Source organism: Thermobia domestica, chromosome 11 (genome assembly GCF_964235325.1).
Source record: "Thermobia domestica chromosome 11, izTheDome1.hap1.1, whole genome shotgun sequence".
NCBI classification, from domain to species: domain Eukaryota; kingdom Metazoa; phylum Arthropoda; class Insecta; order Zygentoma; family Lepismatidae; genus Thermobia; species Thermobia domestica.
Genome location: NC_137464.1, coordinates 36,864,679 through 36,888,627, shown reverse-complemented (window position 1 = coordinate 36,888,627; position 23,949 = coordinate 36,864,679). Strand labels below are relative to the sequence as shown.

At 36.2% G+C, this 23,949-nt stretch overlaps 2 protein-coding genes across 2 annotated transcripts in view; one reads left to right on the top strand and one right to left on the bottom strand.

Moving 5' to 3' along the window:
- wrd (Protein phosphatase regulatory B subunit well-rounded) overlaps positions 1-9,309 on the bottom strand; it is a 276,708-nt gene extending 267,399 nt beyond the window's left edge. The window contains exons 1-2 of the mRNA XM_081730383.1: positions 9,156-9,309; positions 8,832-8,897 (exon numbers count right to left, since the gene is read on the bottom strand). Of these exons, the coding sequence (XP_081586509.1) occupies positions 8,832-8,897; positions 9,156-9,182 (93 nt within the window). The 5' untranslated portion in view covers positions 9,183-9,309. The remainder of the gene's footprint in view (positions 1-8,831; positions 8,898-9,155) is intronic.
- Positions 9,310-9,334: 25 nt separating this feature from the next.
- Positions 9,335-23,949, top strand: part of LOC145664055 (dynein axonemal light chain 1-like) — a 48,641-nt gene continuing 34,026 nt past the window's right edge. The window contains exon 1 of the mRNA XM_081730387.1: positions 9,335-9,444. Coding sequence (XP_081586513.1) covers positions 9,442-9,444 — 3 coding nt within the window. The 5' untranslated portion in view covers positions 9,335-9,441. The remainder of the gene's footprint in view (positions 9,445-23,949) is intronic.

Genomic DNA, 23,949 nt, shown 5'->3' with positions numbered 1-23,949 from the left:
GCACCGAAGTTAAGACAGATGGTGATGATGAGATGGATGATAATGGTGGAATGAAGAAAGTGGGAGGAAACAGGAGAACCCAGAGAAACACTCCACACACGATGTTTGTCCACCACAAAGGTTACTTGGCGTGAGCTGGGATCGAACCAGACTCCCTCCAACGCACCAGAGGTGAACGCACTATCACTGAACCACCATTGTCCCCGATTTTCGAAATTGTGCAAAGTAATTTGCACTAACATCATTTTTTTTCTGACGGTGCTAGCAGTCAATAAAAGAAAAATTACAAAAATTCTGCCAATCTTGTTTGCTATCAGTATGACTTTAACACTAAAGCTGAATGGAATTCTTCGCCACGAGTTCGGCAATAATTCCACGTAATGGTGTTGGAGGCACACTACAGAAACTAGCTGCAAAAACCAGTCAATGATCAAACTAGAACACCACAATAGTTGTAACAGTAAGCACTAAATGAAACTAATGGCATTAAACTCTTTTCTGTGACACTGATGATTATACACGATGTGGCCATCACTATTCCACAAACCAGAATTTTCCACTGAGTTCTTACTGCAATGGGATGTATTAAGGAGGATGCACATCAACTTCCTTAGGTTATCAACAATTCATGAATTCCCCCAACACTCAAGACATGGAAAATGAAATGAAATGAAATCTGAGTTTTACGTCCCACGTATATGCCGACTAGGCTAAAGAAGACGGTGATGATGAGAAATGAATGAAATGGTGGAATGAAGAAAGTGGGTGTGGGAAAGTTTATTGGTGTCTACAACCAACTGAACCAGAAGTCTCATTCCACTGAAACAATGAACCCAGCTGGGTGAAATCTACTAATATTCTTAAAGCTGATATATCTCCAGGAACAATGACTGGTAGACAGTACCTTACCAAAGAAGTTCAGAATGACATTGGTGCATGTTTTCAAAACCATCATGATGATCATGATTTGGAGTTTAACGTCCCGTTCAGCAGCGAGGCTATATGAGACGTGGACCTACTGATTAACGTGGAATCCGAACAACATGAGCTCCCGCCGGGAATCGAACCCGGGTCTCCCACGCCAATGGCGCGCACGCTAACCACTTTGCCATGAAGGAGCTTTCAAAACCATCATGATTAAACACCTATCTACTTACTCTTTCTACCCTAAATGATGTATATATCTGGTGGATCGTAGACTTCATGATATGCAAGTCTCGATTTCATGTTATATTGTGACTAGCGTTCTTCATGTTCTCCCTCGTTTTTGCATTTTCAGAAGTCTGAAAGCATATGAACAGAATATAGTATCCCATCAATTAGAATGGTAATACAGTTTAAACTTCTTCATTGATACTTCTTCACGCAGATTCAGGTAAAGGTTTAACTGAGATTATTTGCTACGGGTGAAAGGTGTAACTGGTGTATGGCGTATTAGCATCCATAATATAATTCAATCGTAGTTATTGTGTTTTTATTGTATGAACAACATATGGATATTTCACGTCAAATCAACACACAAAAATTTACATTTCAATCTCACCATTTTCAAAATGCATCGAACTTCGTGTGTCATAACGGCTTGATGATACAAGAATTTGCACACGATTATTAGCAATTGCCTTAGATTGATCAAATACACGAAATAAATACAAAATACATATCGTATATGGTGTACATATGTACCATACGTAACAATCTGTATACTGTGCTAGTTGCGGCAACAGCTACAACATATTTTGTTTTTACCTACATCACGAATGTGAGTCCCTGAACGAAATTTCCGGTGGTGTTGGTGGGATATTGTGGTACAATATGAATATATTCTTAACTTGATTCCACTTCCACAGAAGACGATTACGGATTGCCAGCATTTCCAATTTTCGCCAAATTTCATTTTTTGTACTTCAAAGCCCCCGATGTTTGCTTTGCGGCATTAACCTAACTTTAGCCACAATATATCACTATCAGGAGGTGCTTCACCATGCCAGAAACCGCACATGTACCTCCACCCACAAATATCCAGGTTTCCTCCAAAGTTGTTGTCAACGGCCACTTTTATTCGTTTTCACTGTGCACAAACATATGGCTCAATATACTATTCAGTCGTTTTACTGCCTTGTACATGTAAAGGAACCCTTCAGTTTTCTAATGACCCTTCAACCACTTCTGTATGTCCATTAGTTGAAGTAGGTACAAAAAAGCAGCCTGAGGCAGGTATTCGATATTTCAAGCCTTCGACCTGACTTCTTTTTGAGGAGGAGGGGGGCACTATGTGAGTGACAAAGTTTCCATTTGGGATTTCAACTTCTTTTACCATGGGTATATTTGAGACTTTTTTGGTCATGATCTGAGATAGTACCAACTTTGTTCCATGTGATGATTTCACGTGGAATGACCAGTGCTATTTCTAACTATTATGATTATTTTTATTGTATAAATTGTAGTAATCCAATAATAGTATCCGTATCATATCTAAATTTTCTTCGTCACAAGTTTAAGTATTTAATGAAAACTGATATTAAAATATCCTTTTCATTAAGAAAACGTACAATCTACAAGGTTGTGTTTTGTTGTTCTCACATACATAATAATATAATATAGTGAAATCGTCCTTATCGGACACCTCCATAATAAGAACAAATGTTAGTTCTGTCCCGACGAAAACGTACCTATGATGATGGGATAGAACCCTTTTATTTTACAGATATGGGCAGTTTTCTTTTAGGCCAACGCTTTTGTACCCTCTTCTTAACGGACAGGAATTATTCTCCGTTCACAGTACTGGAAATTCTTTCTGCAATTTGGAAATAAATCTGAGATACAATACAAGAGACCGAAAATCTCTTCCCCACAAGACGTCTGTCATACATCACTGATCTGAAGCACCACACAAAAAAAAAGTTCCAATCTGAATTTGAAATTCTTCTTTTCTCTGTCCACAATAAATTGTTTTCAAGTGGGAAACTTAGGAAACCTTCCATTAGTAAAAATAATAGTGGGTAGCCAGTGCATGGACAAGAATATTTTCTTTACTTTTTCTTTACAAATTAGCTCATCTTTCCCTTGGAAGAACCCTGCGAAAACGCACGTACACGGTATTTGCCTATCAGTCCCATGTTTCTCAACACTCTTTAGGGAAGAAGGGAGTATGTCATTTTAATATTGTACTTATGGTATATCTGTGGTCTTAATTTTGCGTACAGTAATACTTCAAAACATGCAGGATAAAAAGTGGAGAAGTATATTGATTCTTAACATCATGTTGAGTTTTAGAATACATTTTTCTTTTGGACCCTTCCAGTATCCACTCTTGGTCTAAAAAAATACAAACAAGCCATTTCTAATAATTATTCTTAATTTCTTTCTCTGACACAATTAAACCTCCTTTCATACATTATTTACTTATTTGGCTGTAAGTAACTAATGTCGAAAAGGCACAAATGTAGTCTTCCCAAAGTAAGCTATCTTCGGTGCCACATGACCGCTCATATGTACAACAGCCATTTTAGGTGGTAGTCAACAATACTTGGAAACTACCCACAAAAGCTGCTTTGTTGTGTGCATACATGGTACTACGAGGTGATCGTACGTGATACCATAAATGTGACACAACCTCTCTTACATGCAACACACTACACCTTACATCCAAATCTGAGTACACGAAGAAAAAACGAAAGAAAGATCAATTGCTGTAATTTTGAAATTAAATATTAATATCTTTATTACAATTATAGATGAGTCAGTACGATTAAAAATAAATAATCAATTTTCAATTTGAACTTGAAAGAAATATACTATTATATAGCGATGTCCCAACGTACAAAAACGTATGCTCTAAATACGACTGGATTTTTCAAGACACTGAAAACAATAAAAAGATCTGAAGAAAACTCGAAAGACAAATTCTTTCCAATTAACTGGCTGAAACACTACTGACTTTCTACTATAAAAATTTTACCAAGTATCATAAGAAACAATTTAATGATATAAAGAAACTACTAACTGTGTGCTACAAGAATATTCTCGTGAAACTGCGGAACAACGATTTGTATATCTGACGAATAATGAAAATGCCCGGAACCTCATGCATAATGTAAAAAAAAGTCCACAACACGGTTGCCAATTGTCACATATAATTCAGGAACTCAGTTTTGCTGAATTGCAAATCAATGTTAAGTTTGTTACAAACGAAAAGAATTTGTAAAATAGGTGAAGAGTACTGTGGTAACAGATCCAGTACCAAAAAACGTGAATTCAACAAAGGCTTGTTCCCCCCCCCCCCCTCTTATCAGTTTCCTGTCCTGAACAACCAAAATGATCGTAATTTGATTTGAAACCTTTTATATATAACGGAAAAGATTAATGACAACCTACACATATAGGCACGAGAAATAGCTGCTATAGATCTATTTAGTATTACTACTCTTAACACCTCAAATGGGTATGGAAGATTGTTAACTTTTTCTCTGAGTTCGCCCTTACTACCCGCAACGCCTCATATAATCATTTATCCTTCACTACCATCAAGTAAGTCTCATCCATTTGAACAGATTTTGTTTTCCACCTTAGTATATACAGCAATATAAACGTAAAATATGTTGTTATTCACAAATTACTAGATGGCACTTAAAAACTTTGTGCTACGTTTGTGTGTACGAGGAACCATGATACTACTACACGGAAATAATATACATATTCATTTCCTTTTTTCTTAAGGATTATTATGGTTACTGTAACATACAAGTTGAATGTATGAATTGCTTACTAGTGTTTTATTACTTTTTTTTAAATGACAAATTTTGAATACCGAGCTGTCTCCTAAGATTTGGTGAAGAAGGGTATGCGTACAAGAGAAATATATATGAAAATGACTCTAGGAGACTGTACACTATTATTTTCAACTGTTATTATGTGAACTCGGTTGTAAAAGCTTCAAAAGAAAGAGCAAAGTGGCCGAGCAAAATCTGCCACTACAAACGACATTCCTTAAAAAAGTGGATAAAAATGGATGGATAAAGTTACCTACGCATACGTTCCCCACAAAACCCACTTAAGGACACTGGAATCTAAATAAGAGCCCCATGCAGCAGAGGTGAACGCCTTAAAACCGAGCCACAGCAGTCCTGCACGATATGACATTCGAGAACCGTTATTAATCGTAATAAAACTGCAGGAGCACTAACATTTCAGGCGAACGAGTATTTCTCATTTTGATTGAAAAATTGTGTGAGGAAACCATATGCACGATAGATGAGACAAATGACATTTGAACGAAAATGAAACATAATGAAAATGTCTAAGGGCAACTTTGATAAACATCAAACTAATCTAATTGTCGATTCATAACCACAGACGAAATGACAGTACAATACTACACTCCGGATAACAGCAGTCCAATCAACACAAATATCCTGATTCTCCACCTCCAAAGATCATGCGTGTGAAGTCTGCTGAACGATCATAGCTCTAGTTTCTTGGAGTATAATCACCACTGAATACTAAGCACAACTTATGGACTACGGGTTTACCAAAGAAGAAACTGTGGTAAAGCGTAAACCCTCACTATTTCAGAAGTGGCAGTATGAAATTACCTCGTTTATTGCGTCTTGAAGAATTTACCTGAGCATCAGAAGTTCGAAATAATACACACACACAATTGCTGACGTAAAAAGAAAATTGTCATGAATTTTTAGTATATAAAATATCTTGTAATGTTGTCGATTACATGGAATTACTACTTTTTTTTTCCTTTTTGTATATGTTATTTGTAGAATAATCTAGAAGTGAAGTTAGGGGGGCGCGGTGGCTGAGTGGTAGAGCGTTCACCTCCGGTGCTTGCTTTTTTTCGATCCCAGCTCGCGCCTTGTGGTGGACAAACGCCGTGCTCGTGGGTTTCCTCGGGGTTCTCCCGTTTCCTCCCACTTTCTTCATCCCACCATTTCACTCATCTCTCATCATCACCATCTCCTTTAGCCTAACTGGCATAACCGTGGGACATAAAACTTAAAAAGATTTCATTTCATTTTTTCTAGAAGTTAAGAAGATCTATCGTCCAAATACGAATCATATTTACTTCGTGTTTCTAGAATATTTGCAAAATCACTGAAGAAACTCACCTTATCCCTCCCTTAAAAAAGTGGCTCACCTTATCCCTCCCTGTTTACTACCGGTACTTCAATTAAATATTTCCTTCCTCCCTGGAACGTCATCAGAACCATTTCTATTACTGTATTACAGGATCTTTACTTTTGCATCTTCTAGGTCTATTGTAGGTTTTGCTTTCTTTAAAGAAAACAATCATTGCAAAATAATCAGTGACTTCCCTTAATAATTGACCCTGTATTTCTCATCAATTCACTGCTCTTACAAAAACACAATTCACATGAAGTCGAAAAGAAAGCTACAGTGTATGTAAATATCATGAAAGAATAACGTTCGATGGACCCGACTGTCTTCTTCGGCCATGATTAGGTTAACCATTGTATCTCAGTACTGAAGGAAAGAAACTGACGCATGATTATAACTGTTTCAATGTGATACTAAAAGTGATTACTGATAGATGCTCAAATGTTGTTGTAACTTTGAGCAATGAGATTATACTACTTTCCTCTATTATATTAGATGGATTAAGTTTAGAGTTGCCCCTCCGTTTTTTATAAAAATTAGGAAAATTTACAGGAGAAATGAGGTAAGAAATGATGATCTGGAGTTCTTATGTAATGTTTAGGTGTGTAAGTTTGGCAGTAAAGTTTATGTTTAACACGAGAAAAGATATGTGAAAATGGGTACTATTTGCAAGAAGCGGGAAGTTTCGATGATTCAGCAGCATCCCCACTTTATGTCGAGAACAGAACCCAACGAACCCCTGCGGGGCTTCTAATCTGTTCCTACTCCTACTCCTGCTACTACTACTTACACTATGGATCCGTATACTAAAACTGCACGTTTTAATGTGTTTACTGGTTTTTTGTAGGTATGAAACTGGAGGGGCAACTCTAAACTTAAGCCTATTAGATTATACATATATTCTACTCTCAGAAAGGTTCCGTAGAAAGAGAGGAACCTTAACATCTGTCCAGTTTAGTAACTTTAAGATATCGTGACAAAAATTTCAGCAAACACTGAAACAGTTTTATATAAAAACTCGTGAGAAAAGGTAAACATATTCATGTATGACACGGTTACGATACGAAAAACAATACCAATTCAGTTATAATATACCCAAAAATGACATAATTAAGAAGTGCTATAATACTTTACCACCTGCAAAGTAATCATGTACAACAGAATTCACTTGACGAGTTCAGCTGAATAACAGCTAGACTTAAGAGTACAGTTTCATGATAATTCGACTATTCTCTGTTTTGGCTGTGCTACACGTAAACTAATCACATAAGCGGTATACGTACCGAAGAATTTAGTTTTAAAAGGCCAAATACACACTTTTTACTCAGAACAATAGATACTGCTGAAAAGGTCACTGGCAGAGCAATACTGGATAGTACATAAAATCCTGATAACAGAACCAGTCGCTTATTAGATCAAAATCCATGATTATGAAAAGCAGTACGTCTTGCATTAAGTTCCCCCAATCCTCTTCCTTGAGTTCTGCTTTTAAAACATTTAATAATCAAAAGCTGAAGCTCACACAGTAATAATAGAAAAATTGTAACATTTTTATTTTCTCGAATCTTTCTGACTGACACTAGTGTTACGAGAGCTTAATGAGAAGAAAGCATGAGGAAAAGTACATATTTCACGTATTTACAAGATACATACAACCTCCCATGTAGGAAATAATATCGGCTATAGTCTTGCCAAATCTAGGAATTTTTTTCAGTCATCTACATTTTATGAACTATTAATAATGTTTAGATTTACCGAAATCTGCATAGTATATATATTAACTTAAGCTGCTCCGAAAATTAACTTATGTGCATGCATGATGTAATATTAAATTTTAACAACTTTCCTAACGATGACATTTGATATTTTAAATTAATATTTTTGGATAATAATTATTAAAAACAAGAGTATCCAAATTAATAAATTACGAACAACTTTAAATTTATGTATGGGATTATATTATTATTATATTCTAATGTGTAAAAATCTGAAACTGTTCAATTATCACAAATTTCAATTTTATGAAACCGCAACAACGTAACGTGGTGCGCGATACTGAATAAAATATTAACGAAAGTCATATCCCTCAAAATAAAAACCTGACACTTACACATGTGCCTATCACTGGGGGATAAACAAAAACACGTTACTAACTGAAGGCATCCTCTCACATCATAATAATTGGCCTTGCACTTCTAACATATGCCTTACACAGTTAGTTAAATTTAATCCCTCCTAACTATACAGTATGTTTACAAAGAAGGACGACTCTTCCAAACAAAAGCTGCACTGAAATGCAACTGCATTTCAGTTTTGGTAGTGACACCGACAATATCAAGGGCATACACTGTAGTATAAATAGTGCAGTATCCATTTCAACTGAGATCTTATTGCATATATACCGGTATTGCAGGTATGAAAAAACATCGAATGCTAAGATTTCACATTGAACAATTATTAAGCGTTCACTCTACAATAAATTATTCATATTATGTCAACAATATTTATGACTTACGTTGTCATATTCATTAAGTGCAAATGTGACATATACGATAATACGATTTCTGGCGGCATTACTTACGCTCAAAATACCGCATAGTAAAATTTACTGCACTACTTTTTTATTGAAGCTGAAAATTAATTTAAGTATTATACCTAATTTTGATCGGGAAAAAACTACAAAATTAAAAGAAACTCATTACCTCATCGCCGTTCTCCGAGTTTTCTTTGCCATTCTTTCCATTTACAGATTTAATTTTTGCCGGTTCCTACGGAAGAAAACAAAACTCTTAGTGCAATGTACATTCACGACCTTTTTAAAGTACTTTATAGCAGTTAAAATGTACAGTTTCGATCTTTGATTACGTGCACCTAAACTTAAGCCTAACTACCAACGGCGTCAATGTTACACCCTCAACCGCACATGCTTACATAAAATACTGTAACATTATTACTCTTAGGCTATAAATATACATCAATACAGAATCATTGTCATTTGCATAAGATTATCGCAACTTAGTTATTACCTTTTCTTTTTTGGTTTTATTGGGCATTTTTCATCTAAATGCCCAATGTTTGTACCAGAATAACACCACTTATGATACACTGTGCTCAGCTTTTACTACTAATTCGCCATTGGTTATCGAAGGTCACGTGGAAACTGCCAGTAACTTGTTCGAAAATGATGCATTATGGGTGATCATTTTCCGTAGTCATGGTAACAAGATGTAAATAACTACGTGAAACCTATCCTGATACGCAGCGCTCCACACACCTGAAAATACCACTTTAACCTATTAACAGCAAAACAAAATGGTAAGTTCTTTCTACGAGTAGTTTACTTCTCGGTTGGCACATTATGAGATTTGAATCCACTACGCCATTTGAAATTATAGTTGAAAATTATAATTCAATAATTTTCTTCTTGTCCTCCAAAATATTTGCGCTCGACATGACAATATTCCAAGAAAAAATTCAAGGGGTACCAAAATTAATTGTTGAAAAATTTGAATTATTTCAGGATTTGCGTATAAATATGCAATAAAACTATAGTCGAAAAAATAAAGCAACCTGTGTTAGATGACCAATAAAAACAATGAATATTACCTAATCGAGTCGAAAAGAGCGAAGCTGGTGGGCGCGCGAGGGTGATTCCAGAAGGAGCAGGCGCGTCCGCGATTATGAGTACGCTTGTAAGCAAGAATAATATAAACAGTGGTCGAAGTGAGACGGTATGCGGTGGTATGCTATACCTCTCTGGTTTCTCAGTGATGAAGACATGCCGCTTCTGGTTTTTAGTGATCAAGACACCGTCACTGGAAAGTGGATGCTAATGCACCTTCATTAAATCCATTTTTATACACAGTAATTGACGAAGAGCTTTATACATCAAACATCTTATTTCTTATGTAGAAATAATTTCTAAGTTGGTAATACAAACATTGTTATATATTTCTTTTTTTTTAAATGATGTGTCTACAAAGAAGTTAGCGCCTTTCTCCTATGCAAGAACTGGTGTTGGTTGTAGATAAGTGTCACATAACAGAAAGGAATTAGTAATGGTCCCATTCAAACAAAAGCCATGTAATTGAGACGACTCGTTTAAACTGAAATCGGAAAGTATTGTTATAAGTTTGCCTTCTTTTGTGTCTACAATGATAAATATGTAACTGAGTCCGGTATTTACGAAAAAATATATGTAGTGTATACAATCAAAAAATCTGTTGTTTGCTGAAGTGTTCGGTTATTATGTAATGTGTCAAAAAGAGTAAATTGATTGAGCTTGTATATTTTCATTAAAACGTATATTTGTGTCTTTCTAATAATTAGATAAACTTCCGGGGGTCAGTCGAGTGCGGGGGGGAGTCTCGCGAAAACTGTTTAAAAAATTGTTAATATAAAAAATCAGTTTTACAGTATTTTGTGTATAATTTTCTACAATACAACATAAGGGGGTCTTTTTTTTTCATTCTCAGAAAGTTGGCGGCGGGGGCAAAATCTCTCCATCCCCCTTGTAACTACGAAGAGTTCTTCCATGGTTTTGAGTCATTATGTAAATAAAAATACAATCTTTTAAGCAACATACCCTCACTGTATTTTAACATTTACATAGCCGATATGTCGAGTCAAAATCATAATGAAAGTTTTATTGTAAAATATACCACCTCTGCTTTTTTCCCACTTCGAACACCGGAGTGTATAAACATACCGGGCCTTATGCAGAGTCGCTCTGACGCGTGATTAGTGCCATACTAAAGAGTTCGACTAACATTTGCCCGACAGTAGTCAGTCCCTTAATATGACGCTAATCATACATCAAAATGACTACATAAGGCCCACCATGTTTCTCATGATACTAGATAGCTTACCTATCGGACAGCTTTATCGTTACGGGTTGTAGCGTAGATCAGGTTAGATTAGTAGGATATGTCAGATTAGTAGGGTAGTTTATTTTAGTGCTTATGGACCTTATGCAGAGTTGTTTTAATGTACGATTAAGGTGGTACTAAAGTGCTGACTAGTGAAGGGAACATATGAGAGTCGAACTCTTTAGTGTGTCACTAATCACTCTTCAGAATGACTCTGCATAAGGCCCTATATGTTGCCTTTACATATACCTTAATGTGGGTTTTCGCAGTGATACGAATGTTTATAGCACTTATGTAGTGTTTCACGCATGTAACACTACATTTGTTAAATAAAATACGGCTTTTGTACACTGTGCAGAAATACTACGCCGGCGGAAAATAATGTCTAATATAGTCCTTCTTCATATGCACTTATTAGTTTCAACTGTCGTAAAGCACTTAAAATAATTTTACAACAGTTAAACATAAAATACCGCTGAAGTACTTCCTACTTAAATCGGTCACCTATAGAGATTTCTTCGTTAGAAATATGTCTTTACATGAAAGTGTTTCATTTGCCCTGTAAATTTTGTAAGATGTGGTGTCTTGCATCATTGCTTAATAACAACACATACTTAATTTGTTTGACAAAATTTCATCATCCTAAATACAGGATTACTTTGCACAATACGAATTTTGCTCCAATGTGATTCTGCTTTTCCATTGAGGACTTCCACATTGGTGAGAATTAAATGAAAACTCGATTGCTAGTAACTTTGGCGTGGGAGACCCGGGTTCGCTTCCCGGCGGGAGCTCATGTGGTTCGGATTCTACGTTAATCAGTAGGTCCCGTCTCATATAGCCTCGCTGCTGAAAGGGGACGTTAAACTAAAATTCAATTCAACTCAATTCGATTGCTAGTAACCGAATTTCTGTTAAAATTACCGTCTTTGAAGAAATTCTCTGGGTTACTAATAATGGAGCAGTATTCGGTTAAGACGCTCTTTGCTCTTTTAACATCTACCGAGACAATTGGCAAAAATATTTTTAACCAATTCACTTTGTAATGCTCCGCCATTGGCAGAACATTACAAGTTTGTTTATAGTTGTTCATTCATTCTTATTTTCGAGGTGTGCATAAACTCGATTTGAATCCGCTTGTTACATGTTTCAACATTGCATCTTTGTTTTGTTAAATCTTTCTTATTTAATCTTGGGGAAACGGTGGCTCAGTGGTAGAGCGCTTACCTGTGGTATGTGGGGTTTCTAGCTCGGTCCCCTTTGGCATGGGAGAGCCGGGTTCGATTTCCGACGGGAGCTCATGTGGTTCGGCTTTCACGTTAATCAGTAGGTCCATGTCTCATATAGCCTCGCTGCTGAAAGGGACGCTAAACTAACATCAACTCAACTTAGTTCGATCCCCAGTTAAGTACGTTTGTGGTGGACAATATCGTATCCGCGGTTTTCTCGGGATACTCCCGTTTCTTCTCACATTTCTTCCCACCAATTTTTCCATCATTCACTTGTCTAAATCATTCGTCTCCCTTAACTTAAAGGGGATAAACGTAGGACGTTAAACTGCCACATTTCGTATCATTTTTTAAATTTAGTCTACTGTTATATTCTTAAAAACTTAGTTTACTTTCAGTATAATCACTAAATTTGCTGTTGGCAAGATTTGCTTGAAATGAAATGCCATAAGAAGAATCTGAAAAGGAGAAAAAAACAACGCAAAAAGTTATTTACACTTAAAATTAAATAAACGGTAATTTTAAATTCATAAAATATCAGGAGAAATAATCAATTTGATTACCAGGTGAAAAACATTTAATGCAAATTTGGAGTCAGGGACGGATCCAGGATGACTTCTGGGGGATAGGGGTGGATTGTAATGCTCCTATAGCTACTTTTAGAGCTACTTTTAAGAGCTCCAAACTCTGGGATGGGTTTTATTTATATATAAAATAAGAAAGCTCTCTCTTATGGGGACGATCACCCCCTGGATTCGTCCCTGTTTCGAGTAAGGTAATATTCAACCGTAATGCATTTAGTTTCATATTTTATGACAAAGTAGTTTTAAAACTAAGAAGGCCTTATGCAGAGTTGTTTTGGCGTATGATTAGCATCATACTAAAAGCCTAACTACTGCAGGAAATATCGAACTCTTTAGTACGGTAGTAATCACGTGTCAGAATGACTCTGCTAAAGGCCCTGAATTGCAAGCCCAAGGTTGTTTGTATTCAATTAAATCTCCGTGAAAACTTTCAATAAAACAGTAACAGTCAAAATTAACTCTTAATTCCAGTCTGAACTAACATTTCTTTCGGGTAAACTTTACAAGGCCCGCTCCAGTTGATACCTTTAAGCAGACAAAAAATTACACTCGATTAATTTTAACAAAATGGTCTAAACATCCCTTATCCTAAGTTAACCCGATCCTATTCTACTATACCCTTTTAAAACGACGCGCAGCTGGAGCGTGTATTATTTATCCTTTCTTTCTTTTGATTATGATGAACATAGTAACCAGGCACGTAACCAGGGTTTCGTAAAGGGGGGGGGGGTCCGTCACACCAAAGGTTCGATCATTCTAAACTATTTTATTGGCAACATATAGTGATTCGTTTAGCCAGGATTTCGTAATAAGGGGGAGGGGGGCTTGACATGAAGTACTGAAGGCCCAGGAGCTCGATCAATCTAAGCTATTTTACTGGCAACATATATTAATTTGTTAGGACAATAAAATGAGGATACGTTATTAAGTATTTTAATAACAAACTATGAAAAAATCTCGAGTAAAACAATATTAAAAAAGTATTGAAAAAGATTTTACAATATCTACATTCCTTCCTCTGTTCATTTAAATATAACAATTTTCCTTTCATTATGACCTCAACTATTATAAAAAGTACACATCCACCATTATAAAAAGTACATTCCCAATGTTGTCTTGTAAAATATATTACAATATCTGCGTTCCTTTCTCTTTAGAATTAAATGTTAACAGAACTTTCTTTCCATATTAACTTTTTTGTTTTCATTATTCCGTCAACTAGTCTGTTCCAAATGAGAGGTTAAAGGAGCAGTAGAAAACTGTTTCTGAAATAACATGTTTGATTCTGTAGAGAAGCGATTACGAAAAATTATGATTAAAAAAATATATATATGATGTCCACACTATTACAGAATGGGACTATGTTTTCAAAACCTTGAAATTTTCCTCACTAGCAGCAGAAATTCTAAGAATTCCGTAACTTTTCTAGAAATTTCAAATTCTCTTACTTTTCCAGGATAGCCTGCTCGTTCGCCACCATTTGTTGCAAATAATACTAATCTCCTCATAAGAAAGAGTAACCAAAAGCTTGATGTAGCTTTTTTATTTTTAATGCTGATTCTTCTTTTTTCCTTTCTTTTTGTTTCAATCTTCCTTATTTTATTTCATTTCTGGTCTCGAAGGGTGGGCGGACCCCCTGGACCCCCTTGGCTACGTGCCTGTAGCAACTTATCGTTTACCAACAGTATATGCATCCTCATTTATGGAGATGGTAAGTACGTAATAGCTGTTTCGATTGCTTTAAAATCTGCAAAAATAGAACAATGCAGACCCTATGTTAAGCAAAAGCAATAATACGAATATTGATATACAAAGGGAATAAAATACATAACTATATATAAAACTACATGAACCTACTTAAAATAATGGGTACTTTCAGTTGACGTGGAAAGTTAAAATTTGGCATGATTGTAGCTTTTCGGGACTAACCCATAAGAAAATTGCCAAAAGACATTATTTTCAATTTTCAGGTGGTCTAAAGGGGGGTGAAAAATTCCCAATATTATTTAAATGGGCCTTTTTTGGACCTATAATTAGAGGTGTTCGATAAGGCTGAGGACCTATCGAACTTCGGGAGTGAAAATTTATCGAGTTGTCATCGGTTACTCGAAACCGTTCGAGTATTTGAAATTATCGAAGTTTCGGGTATTATCGAAATTTCGAGTATTATCGAAGTTTCGGGTATTATCAAAATTTCGAGTATTATCGAAGTTTCGGGTATTATTGAAAGTTCGAGTATTATCGAAGTTTCGGGTATTATCGACATTTCGAGTATTATCAAAGTTTCGGGTATTATCGACATTTCGAGTATTATCGAAAGTCCGAGTATTATCGAAGTTTTGGGTATTATCGAATGTTCGAGTATTATCGGTTTCGGATATTATCGAAATTTCAAGTATTATCGAAGTTTCGGATATTATCAAAAGTAGTGATGGACAGTTCGGTTCCTTCACTTCTCCAATGATTGATTCTTGCAGCCAAACTAGTCAAACAACTATTTTCATCTAATAAGTTATTGGAAACTTGTATTTGTGAAGAGAAAGGAAAGCGTACAGAAAGGAATTGCTTTTTCGTCCCCCCCCCCCCCACACACACACAGGAAGTTCAATTTCTTCCTGAATTTTATCTCTTGTTTGTTATTTACTGACAGCTATTGTATCACTCTTGCCAGACATACAGGTCTTAAACGTACAAATAGGGTAATTTAGTCTTCATACGATACAGTATACGCCCAACACCTCAACCATATTAATCACGTACGGTGTTGCTAAAATGTTGTAGCAAAAATTTTTTTAAGCCAAATGTGTTATCTTCTGTCGTGTTTGCTTTCTCTTAATGGCCACTAGTTCACACATTGCCGCAATCAGACATGATGATGCTTTGGGCGCAAACTCCCCCTTTAGCCTTTCAGTAAAATAAATGTTAGTCAGTGGTGATTTTAGAGGGTTGCTCAGGAGGAATATTTCCCCCAAAACATATCTCTGATCATGTTCACCATGGACCCGTATTTTTGCTACTTTCACCCTCCGTATATTCAAAATCCCCCGGGGTAGGATTACCATAATTTCTGGATATTTTAAAGAATGGTGTGTGTTTATTGAGAAGTTAACAAAAGTCTAATCTTAAGTTCCAAAAATGCTTATGCTCATTTTCTATACTTAAAACATATTTTTATATTATTGTCTTAATTATTTTCCTGAGTAAAGTATTCTTGCGAAGAACACCTTATCGCTATTGATTTTTTCATAAATATCAGCACAAGACAGAATTGCAAGACTTGACCAAACACAGCGAAATTTTCCAGTCTTCCATTTTCCCTAAAATTTCGGGCATTAGTTAATCCCAGACAATTTTCCGGACCGGGCTTGAATCTAGGACGTATGGTAAGCCTACCCGGGGAAACCTTGAAATCATCACTAAGTTTAATGAAGATGAAAAACCGAAATAAATCTATTAGCTCGACAGTGAATATACAGTGTAGCATATGTTCTATACAGTCGGTTTGTAAATACATTATGATGAATTCATACACTAGCGGATCCAGAAGCGTCGTTTGGTGGAGGCAGATTGCTTCCTGGATGAATAATGTAGGCTTTAAAAACGTAAGAGTTTTGCATCAATTCAGAATTACGCGGTGCATTATTTTATACAGAGTGTTTTAAAACAACACCGCCAACGTTTGGGAGGCGATTCCTGACATAGGGTTGCCATATTACCTGATTTTAGCGGATACCACCAGATTTTCAGGTCTTATATTCGTCCCCCGCTTAATCATCTCTTAATCATGAAAAAACACCCGCTTTTTTGGATTGGAGAAAAATCTAAGACGACTTGTTGATAAAGTGTTATATTCAACGTAAACCGCTAAATTTCTGTGTCAATCTCAATCGCGAGTGGATAGATGACAGAAATAAGATGAACGTAGAAACTGTCAAATTATTACTACTGGTTTTGTACAATATGAAAGATGTATCATGCGTAGAATTTTATGATGAGATTTTATGCAATCGAGATTTTTTTAAAGAAATTTGAAGGGAATGAAAGATGTAAAAAATTTGGCATAATCATACACATTTTAGTTCAACCCATGAATACTAATGTATAATCTCATGGGTGCGTATTTCTTTGATAACATTCTGTCCAGTTCAACTGAACAAGTCTATGTTGCTACGTAATCTATATGTTCAACTAGTCTTTATATATTCCGAAATGATTGCAAATTGAACTACGGTATCCTTAGCATTTTGTTTAGATTAGATTCATTATTAGTATTTTTTCTTCTAAAAATGTTTATACTGTATTTCATATATTGTGAAACTGTGGTAATTTCGTATGTTAGTATGATTTCAAGTAGAAATCTTTGAAAATGATTAGAAATTTTATAAGAGATGGACCAAGACTCCTAAATATGGTTTAGCTTTCTTACGATAAAAGTTTAGAAATTATTTTGTATTTCTTAAGAGAGAAAACCGTATGAACAACATCTGCCATGTATCGCTTGCTTTTTTTTTGGGGGGGGGGGGCAACTTGTCTTACAGATATCCTTATTAGATATCTCACTGTAATACTTACTTAATACTTACTTTACAATTCGATAAAACATTGAAGGCAAAAACTAAATTTGCTTTACTGTAGTTTTGTTAGAAAAGTATATTGGAAGTGTCACTTAACAAAGAAATCACTAAAAAAAAATGGTCAGAAGGATCGTCAGTATTTACAATACACAAGTTCACATCAGTACTTACGGTTTAGAATCCCCCGCTTTTCTAATTTCAAAATATGGTAACCCTATCCTGAGACCAAGATAAAAAGTGTAGACCAACCTGGGTGCACAAATGCTTCCTTTTGGAGTTATAGGCTGCCGAAAACATGAATAAATGAACTTTATAGGTCCATACCTCCAATACTATAGGATCTACCGTAGTCGAATCGAAATTTTATTTAGGAACTAGTATGATCCCTATCCAAATATCTAAGTTTCAGAATGATCCAAATATCCCATATGATCTTTTCGCTGACATTTTCACTACAGTAACTTAAACACACTTTCCAGCATCGTTTCAGCTTGTCCTAGCAGTATAACCTTGTTTCCCATAGAAAAATCTGATTACAACCGAAGTGCAATGTAATCGCAATTAGTTTCACAGACATTGGCTTCTTGTTTCGGAAAGGAAAGAAACAATATTTCTTTCAACAACTGCAAAGCAAGTAACTGCACGACCATCTTTCTTTGAAAGTCTATTTGCAACAATATACGAAGCAGCTCAGATAACTCTTGAGGAAATAATGTTTTTCTTTTTTTCCTTAAGAAGTGATCGGAAGTTATTTTAATTTGAATGGAAATTGAATCAGAGCCCCAGTTCCTCCTTATAGAGGCCCCATCCGATTAGTTATCGGTGGAAATAACAAAATTCTTTTTTTCTGATCCACAGTTTCCAAGCTACTCCAACTAAGCAAACTGAAAATTAACGACAGAACATCCATACATATAAGTTATGAGTCAATTTACGTATTTTGCAAAAAAAAAAAAAAAAAGTTTTACACCTTTGGTTACATCTGGCAACATTGTGTAATTCCTAGTAAACTTCAACCGTTGCTTCCTAGTTTAAAAATATATACATGAACTAGGCTTCATTTTGGTATAACCATTATTTGTGTATCACTTCAGGTTCAAAAGTTGTACTATCCTAAACTCCGGGTTGCATTGTATATTGGACACCCTGTAGTAGGTCATTAAACTGGAAGATTTCATTTCATTTCATTTTCCTTTAGTCTCTGTTCTGTCATATGTAAAGTTCTCCCTTGTGCATAGCACCATGCCATGAGGGCATATAGGGAGTGTGGAGTTAATTCTCCAAACTTTCTTGATCTCAGTCGTAGATGAATGTGGTGTTGTCGGCACCACGCTTCGGCCGCATCCCCCCTTTCAGGTACGCATTGAATCTGAGGTCAGCATCTTATGTACAAAATCAAATATCGTAAAATAACCAAGAGCAACAGATACCTGACATGCATTTAGACTAATTCCCTTTAAAATCGGACAATTCATTCGAAAGTTATCGTAGCTTTCACACGCCTAAGCTCAAAGTAAGAACAAATACTTGAATTTGGGAAAATTCCCCTTGTGGTATGACAATCAAAACAATTGTGAAAGCAAACGAGAGCATTTTAAACTAAATTCCGTCAAAATCGTACAATCCGTTCAAAAGTTATCGTTGGATGCCACATACAAGCAGACAGACAGGACGGTCTGTAATAGGGAGCTTCGGACCCAAAATTCTCAAGGTTTGTTTCATGGCAATCTCAAATACTCGAAGGCATTCGAGCGCCAGATAGTAAATTTTCGAAACGGAAATTTGATAAGTCTTCAGCCTTATCGAATTTCCTTACCTCTACCTATATCAGTAGCTGTGTACAGAACTTTAAATTAAACCCTCGAAATCATATGTAAAATTATTTTTCTGCCTGCCCCGTTATTGGCGCAATCGACAAAGTGATTATTAGTAGACTAATGGTGTCTTGGATTCCAATTCCATTCGGGTGATGCATGTTTCCTCTTCCTCCTTCTCTCTTCTGACAGACTGTGGGGAAAAAAACTTTTCCTTCACTTCATTACTAAGGAGAGAAGTTTCAAAATGTACACCCTGCATATATGTAGTACATATTATATAGAAGTATGATAACCTTGAATACATTGTTTCTTCCGAACACTCTGATAATCCGAACTTTTCAAAATATTCAAGCGACTTGACAAATGCGATCATATTGATATATTTCTGTATTTGCTGCTTTCAAACAATTCGAAACTCTCGAACAGTTCGAGTGTCTCGAAGTTGTCTAATGTTTCTTACACTTCGAGAGTCCCGAACATTTCGGGAGTCTCGAACATTTCAGGAGTCTCGAATATTTCGAGTCTCGATCATTTCGAGAGTCTCGAACATTTCGAAAGTCTCGAGAGTTCGATAATTCGATAAAATTAAAATTCTTTATCGATGAAACGGTTTTGAAATTTTATCGAATTGTTATCGATTACTTTATTATCGGAACAGCCCTACCTATAATCTCGTGTTTTAGGTACTTGGAATTGAAATAAAAACTTGAAATTCGATATGAGTATAGATTTCCGTTAGAGTCACCTAAGTAAATCACCAAAAATAAAAATTTCCAAATTTATTGAATTTTATGGGCAATTGGAAAATCTTTCCCATGTTATATTGGCACACCTAAATTTCAAAATTATTGGGCACTTCCTATAGGGCTACAATGATTGCATTTCGCATGATCGTAGCTTTTAGGGACTAGCACGAAAAAAGCCAAAACTGATTTTTTTTTTTTGTTTTGTTTTTAGAGGGTCTAATGGGAAAAAGAAAAATCCCATGTTATTTCAATGAACGTTATTTTAGACCTATGATCTCATGTTTTAGGTACTTGGAACTAGAATAGAAATTTGAAAATCGCTATGCTTTACGTTTTCTATAGGAGTATCATCAAAATCACTAAAAATAAAAAAAAAGTTCAATTTTAGAGTGATTTTATGCGGAACTGAAATATCTTTCCTATGTTATTTATATGGGACATCTTCTACACCCCAAAATGTTTAAGCACTACGGCCAGAATTGAAATGATGAAGTTTGGCATGATTCTCCGTGACAGAAAATTACCAAAACTGAACATGTTTCGTTTTTAGGGGGATATGAAGGGGAATTGAAGACATTCCCCATGTTATTTAAATGGACCTCTTTTTGGACCTGAATTTCATGTTTTAGGTGCTTGAAACTGAAATGTTTTAGGTACTTAAAATTGGAATAAAAACTTGAAATTCGGTATGCTTGTACGTTTCGTTGGCGTTACCTAGGCAAATCACCAAAAATAAAAATTTCCAACTTTAGTGGGGTTTTATTAACAATTGAAAAATCTTCCCCATATTATTTGCATGACACGCCTTCTACATTCCAAATTTATCGGGCACTTCCTGTAGGGCTACAATGAAATTTGGCATGATTGTAGCTTTTCGGGACTAACCAACAGGAAAATGCCAAAAGTAAATATTTTTAGTTTTTAGGGAGTCTAAAGGGAAGAAGAAACAATTCCCATGTTATTTAAATGGGCGTTATTTTAGACCTATAAAATCTCATGTTTTAAGTAGGCCTACTTGGAATTAGACTTGTACACCTTGTCTCAAAAAGGTTGAGCGCATTCTTTATTGGTGTTTTGAGGCAAAAATTTTCTAAGTCCAGCTTCGGGTATCTTCGGGAAAAAGTAAGCCAGGTTCGAACCTCCAAACCAGCCTTTGCAATCGGGAAAAAGTTTGCAGATGTGTTTTTCTTCTTTTAAATATAATAAGACTTGTTACCAAGTGTTTAAAAAAGCAACATTGATTGAAATACTTAATGATACAATATTTCGAAACCTTGCACATGCTTGTTTGTCATTTAGCTCTCTATACGTAATGGAGCATTTAAATACGTTAAAGAATCTTTCCATATGTAAAAGAATGCTCAAAGTTAAGAAATAGAACATAATTATCACCTGAGTACTAAAATAAAAGTCAAAGTAGAACAGAAACAGCGTTTGTCACGGATATGAATGTCATAATTATCTTGAGATCCGTTATACATCGCTAGAAACTTAGTTCTAGAAGTGGTTGTGTTGGCTCATTGGTAAGCTGTCGGATTTCAAATTATAAGGTTGTGAGTTCGAATCCTGTCTGGGTCAATACTTTTTTTTTTAAATTATATTTTCCGCAATGCATGAAAAATTATATAAAATAATTACATTAAAATACATAAGTTGTTTATATATAGCATAATAATTGCAGAACATAGTAATTATTATGTTTAAAATATAACATCTGAGATAATTTTCACAGTAGGTCGTTATTATATATGAGAATGTTAAATACAAGTTAGGAAAATCGTTTAATAGCAATAAATAAGTTATGTAGTGTATTTATTTGCAACTATTTGTCATACAGATTTAACTTCTCAATATTCTCATTACAGTATGTTATTTATATTCGTGAAATACAGTATATTCCTACGGATATAGAAAGTGTATAAACAGAGTATCCAAAGTCGTATCCTGCTTCAAGACACATAGCTTTTCCCGATCCCCTTAACGTCACGGGAAGAAACACAAATTCTCTTTAGAACGGAATGTCGTTACTTAGAGTCTCATTCGAATATGTTGAATATGCTTTTGTGTACTCATCTCTCTCTCTCTCTCTCTCTCTTTCTTTCTCTCTCTCTCTCTCTCTCTCTCTCTCTCTTTCGCTTTGTTTATGTGTGTGTGTGTGTTGCAGAATATCCCAAGTTGAATACAACATTTGCAAAGTATATGAGCATCATTGTCATCGAATACCAGAAATTGAAAGTCGTGTTTCTTCAGGTTAGGTTTGCGTGTTCATGTTAGCTCACTGGTAGAGTACGGACTTGCCACTGAAGAGGTCTTGAGTTCAAAGCCTACAGCTAATTATCATTCTTTTGTTAGTAGGATTGCACAGAAATCGGATACAAGGAGTGGTTTACTTCTAGAAATGTTTTCAGAAGCGTTTAGGTAGCCCTGAAAAGGGCTGTTTTCGGGAGTTAAGGCGGGGTCATTAATATTGTGTCCAAGACCCTTCTGAATTTATTACACGCTCCATTCTTCTGGGCATGGAATCTATTACATGGGTGACAAATCCATCTCCTTCCCCTACCTCCAGCCATGCTTCGGAAACAAGATGCCACAGGTCATCCTGAGTTCTTGGTGGATCGGCCTCAGGCCAACTTTTCCTTAGAGTACGCTTCACTTCTGCTCACATATTTTCCATGAGATTGAGGTCTGCTCCACGAGGCGGCCAGTCGATTAAATCAATCTCAGGGTGCCCTGCGAACCATTCCTGAACCACACGGGAATTATGTATTGGCGACTGGTATTGCTGGAACTGAATTACACCATCAGGCTGAAACAGATGGCACCATGATATTACTGATAATGTCTAAGTACTGAGCATTGTCCAGATGTCCTTCAATTCTATGAAGCTGTCCTGCTCCGCGACTGGAAATCCAACCCCAACATAAAATAGATACATGGCCACTGCGATTGCAAGCAACCACATATCCATGGTCATATCGGATGCCTCTCGGACGATACACAAAACGGCGTCCCTCCTTTGATGTTGTGAATATGGATTCATCTGAGAAAACTACGTTTTCCCAATTGAGACTCACATTCGCCTGTGCAAACGCGAGACGGTAAATTTTGTGGTCGTCTGAGAGTTTTTCCTTCACGGCAGCAACATGGCCACGTAACCCAGCATGACGAAGCCTTCGCAGAGCTGTATGCTTACTACAAGGAAAGAGAGAAGCTTCCCTTATCTGTCTAGACGTCCTTAGTGGGTCTAACCGGGCTTCGTTTACTAATCTCGCATCTTGGGCTTCGGTTGACACATGCGGACGACCAGGAGATCGTAAATTACCAGTCTGACCTGTAGCACCATATTTCCGAATCCATTGCCTTCCTGTAGAGGCCGGGACACCTACTCGCCTGCTAGCTGCAGTTGCAGAATAACCTTCCAACTCCCATAAAGTAATTACTGCTGTACGTCTATCCATAGTTACCAATGTTCTGAGCTGTGAGAAGAAAGCAATAGGTAAAAGCTAGTACCTGACGTGTGATTGGTTACTTGCACGACACGCCTATTGTGGGGAACAGCGTTGCCAGATCTAGCATAATGATGCTAGATCTAGCATAATTTGCATGTCTCTAGCACCTAGCATCTTGCTTTTAGCATCCTGCCCAAATCTAGCACAATTTCAGCAAGTTATCAAAAAGCCGTAAAACCTGGAGAAGTTGGTCGTGGGAAGAAAAAGAACGGCAGAAATGTATCCTCTTCCATTGATTCATACACTCGGTAAACCATACAGGCAGTCTTATTTTCCTAAGTAAGTTCGGAACGGCTTTGGGCTTTTTTTTTTTTTTTTTTGTGGCTCCACCCAGGGTTTTCTAATCCTTTAACTCCGAGGCGTGGGCGGAGCTATGGGGGCCATTCTCCCCCCAACTTTTTGACAACTTCACCATCTTTACTTCTGACTTCATGATCACATTTATTCCTGAAATGACAGCTCCGAGACCGACCAAAAATCTGCCCCCTCCCCC